At 52.6% G+C, this 4463-nt stretch overlaps 1 protein-coding gene across 1 annotated transcript; it reads right to left on the bottom strand.

Moving 5' to 3' along the window:
• Window positions 1–236: 236 nt before the first annotated feature.
• On the bottom strand, window positions 237–4057 carry LOC136478161 (ferredoxin--nitrite reductase, chloroplastic-like). Its single transcript, XM_066476508.1, has 4 exons — window positions 3324–4057; window positions 1684–2038; window positions 1312–1600; window positions 237–1204 (listed from the first exon to the last, which is right to left on the bottom strand). The coding sequence occupies exons 1-4, from the start codon at window positions 3940–3942 to the stop codon at window positions 464–466; spliced, it is 2004 nt and encodes a 667-aa protein (XP_066332605.1). The 5' UTR covers window positions 3943–4057; the 3' UTR covers window positions 237–463.
• Between the last annotated feature and the right edge of the window lie 406 nt (window positions 4058–4463).

The raw sequence follows: 4463 nt of genomic DNA on the forward strand, positions 1-4463 counted from the left end.
CTTAAACCGTCGTGACTTTTCATCTTACAACATGTTGAAAATGGTTGTTACATGCTCTAACCCTTTCCGCCCACGGAGAAATGTTAGATTGATCGAAGGCTTGATCTAGCGGTACTTAAATTCTTGTCACTGACCGTCGTCCTTGCTGTGACGGTGACCGACGACCACGTGACGCGATGACGTGAGGAGAGAATGGATAATAACTAGAGTGCCAATGTGTAGTAGTAGCAGGATCATTGGCAGTGCAGCGTGTTACTTTCGTACTTTATTTATATAGGCATTCTCTGTAAGACTGTAACGTGAATAAAGGGGCATTTTTTGCTACGACAATACCAAAACAAATCGTGCCATGGAAGAAGGCAGCGTCTACTTTACAACAAACAACACCTCATCTCTGGCCCTCTGGGCAAGAGGAAGGTCGGTGGATGATCACCGGGACAGCCACAGCCGGCGCTCGGCGCTCCTACTCCTCGTCCTCCTCCCTCTCCCTGGGCACTGCCCCGAACCGCTCCACCAGGAGGTCGGCCACGATGGGCACCAGGTCCTTGCACGGCACGGACTTCTTGTACACGTCCGCCAGGTGCGAGTCGCTGCCGACGCGGCCGCCCACGAAGATGTCCGCCGCCTCCACGACCTTGCCGTCGCTGTCCTTGGTGAGGCAGCCCATGAAGCCGATGTCCGCCACCTGCACCTGGCCGCAGCTGTTGGGGCAGCCGGTCCAGTGCATGCGCACCGGCCGCGGCACGGACACGCGCTTCTCCACCTCCTGCGTCACCTGCAGCGCCCGCGCCTTGGTCTCGATGATGGCCTGCCCGCAGAACTGGTTGCCCGTGCACGCCACCAGCCCCCTCAGCAGCAGCGACGGCTCCGGCGAGAACCGCTGCCGCAGCAGCGGCTCCGCGAGCAGCGCGTCGAGCCGCTCGTTGCTCACGTTGGGGAGCACGATGTTCTGCTCCACCGTGAGCCGGAGCTCGCCGGTGCCGTACTCGTCGGCGAGGCGCGCGAGCTCGAACATGTCCGCGGCCTGCAGCCGGCCCACGGGCACGTGTAGGCCCACGTACGACAGGCCTTCCTGCTTCTGCGGGTGCACGCCGAGGTAGTCCCGCCGCTCCCACGTCTTGTCGATGAGGTCCTCCGGCGCGGCGCGCTCCAGCACCCCGTTGGGCATCCTCTTCTCCACCTCCGACCGGAATACCTCCATCCCCTGCACGTACGCCGCATCGTGTTAGCCACCATTGTTCTTCTTTGTTATTGTCCAGCCGACACTTGTCCAGCATTATTATCTAACTGAATGAGGAGGATGAAACTTACGAGTTCGTCGATGAGCCACATCATGCGCGTCTTCTGCCGGTTGCCCCTGAAGCCGAGGTCCCGGTACGCCTCGAGAATGGCTTTGCACACGGGGATGACGTCGTCGCCGGCGACCCAGGCGTCGAGCGGCAAGGCCTCGGCCCACCTCTTGGGGCTGATGAACCCACCCACCAGAAGGTTGAAGCCGAACTTGCCGTCCTTGACGGCCGGCATGTACGCGAGGTCGTTGATGTGCGGGTGCTCGTACAGGTCGTGCGAGCCGATCACGCAGACGTTCCATTTCCTCGGCCTGCAGTTACCGGCAACAGCGTGCGTGTCAGATTGGTGACACAGTGTCAACGCAATAAGCAGAGAAACAGAGACACTACTCACAGGTTGGAGATGGTGGGGTTCCCCTGGGAGTTGTTGGTGATGTAGGAGGAGAGCAGGTTGGTGTAGGGGCGCGTGTCGACGATCTCGTGGGGGTCGACGCCGGCGAGCGGGTTGCCCACGGGGTTGCGCACGTTGTCCATGCCGCTCTGCAGGCTGGTGAGGCCGACGGCGCGGAGGCCGTTCAGGATGGCCGGCACGTCCGGGAGCGTCACCCCGCGGATCTGCCAGTTCTGCCGGGTCGTCACGTCCGCGCACCCGTCCGCGCCGTACGCCTCGATGACGCTTGCCAGGTACCGCGTCTGCTCGCTCGTCGTCACGCCATTGGGCAGCTTCAGCCGCATCATGAAGCGCCCGTCTGCAGCACGGCAAAGCCATGGAGAGGGGTCGTTACTCGTTAGTTAGCAAATCACCATTTCGTCTTCATGGTCTCAGGCCCAGAGTGAACCCAATCCGAGACGTCTCTATCCTCTGTAGGACCAATGAACGGATGGTCCAAGAAAGAACGAAACTGAAACCGCTGGTTCGGGATAACAGAAAGTATGAAAGATCGTTATTTGTGAATTGTGACGCAGGTATATTCGTTGTCTATAAAAAGCTACTATAAACAAACTTTTGATGTCACATTTGACCGCACAGATAACATAACTTTCACCAGTTCATCATGGAAAAAAAAATGCACGACGAATCAGGAATCTACAACTAGCATGTTTGAACTAGTGAGGAAGTGAGCCTAGCTCAATTAGTTGGGTGGGAGGTGTTGACATGCATCTAACCACCCAAGTTCAAGTCCTCTCCTGATTGAATTTGGGTGTCTATTTCTCTTCTTAATAAAAAAACCACCTATTTCCTTCTAAGTTGGATCTTGCAGGTTTGAACTAGTAGTACATTACCATTATAGAGGTAAGAAAGGAAAAAACAATTCCCAAGCGTTGGGTGTGTCATTTCCTTTGAATTTTGCACACCTGGGATGACCTTTGGCTCTTCAGGTGTATTTTATTAGGTACAGACATTTAGCTGGATGCTTCTATTAGTACAGTATGTACCAACCTCTTGATGCGAACAAGAAATTTTCTATTCCCTACTATAAGTCCAAGCTGAGACTTCTTTTTTCAGTTATGTCTGAGGGGGTTTTTAACAGTCGGCAGGAGATCTGCTGAACTTGTATTGATATACGGGAGACTATAGTACCGGACTATTGGTTGTGATTTTAGGACAGAAATTTTGTGCATCCGACTACAGGGCTCCCACGCAGCATACTCATACGTATGCGAATAACCACTTTGCAAACACGTTGACGTAATTACTCTAATATAATATGCATTAATCAGCTCTGAAACGAAAATAAACAAGATTCAGATTCCAGAACGAGGCCAAAAGTAACATGAGCGCGCGAAAATGATCAAATGGAAGCATCGAACGTGCAGGCTGTGTACGGAGCAGTCATGTATACGCCATTATCCACCAGAAGCGAGCTCTAAGCTGTTAAGCAATGATTGACACACATTGTATCTCGGAGACAACGTTGTGCAATCATCTATCTATCACAGATACAGTACGTGAAGTGCATCAAGAAGTAACAGACTCGTCTGAAATCGGGTTGCAAGTAAACTAGCATTGCAGGGGGCGCAGAGTGGACGTACACTGGTGCTTGCGGCGGTGGAAGAGGCCGAGCCACTTGAGGCGGACGTCGACGTCGTCCTTGGTGAGCTTGGCGGCGTCGATCTCCTCCATAGGGATCTTGGCGAGGTCCTTGATGCCGTCCTCCATGAACAACCCCATGGGCTCCTTCTCCAGCTTCACCTTCTCCTGCGGGTTCAGCCCCGTCCGGTTCTTCTCCTTGAGAACCCAGTACCCTCCCTCCCGCTCCTCGACCCTCGGCTCCAGCCGCTCCGCGGGGACCTCCCCCGTCGCCGGCGGAGACGATGATGGCATGGAGACGGCCGCTCGGGCGCGGCCGTTGCGGCGCCGGGACGACGACGCCGGCGTCGCGTGCGGGGAGGGCGGGAGGAAGCGCTGCAGGGACGCTGAGGAGGCCATGGTTGGCGGTGCCGGTGGCACTGCTGCTGCTGCTGCTGTGCCTGTGCTGTGGTGGTGGCCATGGGTGGCGAGCGTGTGGTTGTTTATTGTGGGGCGGGAGGGGGCGCGCCGCGCTGGTTTACTGGCTCTTGGGGAGTTCAAAAGGGCAGGCAGATGCAGCTCGAAAAGGCAGGCAGCCACCGAATGGGCTCTCAACTCGCATATAGAATGTGTTATATTCATGTTGTTTTTTTTTTGTCTCTTCTTTGCCCTGAAGCTGATTTTCCTTTGTCAGGTACTCATTCAGTCATACACTCTTACCGCTATCTCGTTGACATAAGCTACTCCCTCCGTCCCTAAACATATAATCGTTTTCGCTTCCTGAGAAACCACTTTAACTATATATATATATATAGAGAGAGAGTATATTCGGTAGCCAGCTACAAAATAAGTTATTCTGTAACCACCTTCATTTACGATAATTTTATATACTAATTTACGATAATGTCAATACATATTTACGATAGTTGGGTTACTATAACACATGGGGATATTTACCGTAACGTTATAGTAAACCACTTAGCAAGGAGTTACTATAATCTTATAAATTAACATAGTAATTATCGTAACTCAAAGTGGCTACAGAATAAGTTATTTTGTAACCAACTACAGGACAGTAGTTCTATATATATATATATATATATATATATATATATATATATATATATATATATATATATATATAGTACATAATTAATATTGTT

Source organism: Miscanthus floridulus, chromosome 8 (genome assembly GCF_019320115.1).
Source record: "Miscanthus floridulus cultivar M001 chromosome 8, ASM1932011v1, whole genome shotgun sequence".
NCBI classification, from domain to species: domain Eukaryota; kingdom Viridiplantae; phylum Streptophyta; class Magnoliopsida; order Poales; family Poaceae; genus Miscanthus; species Miscanthus floridulus.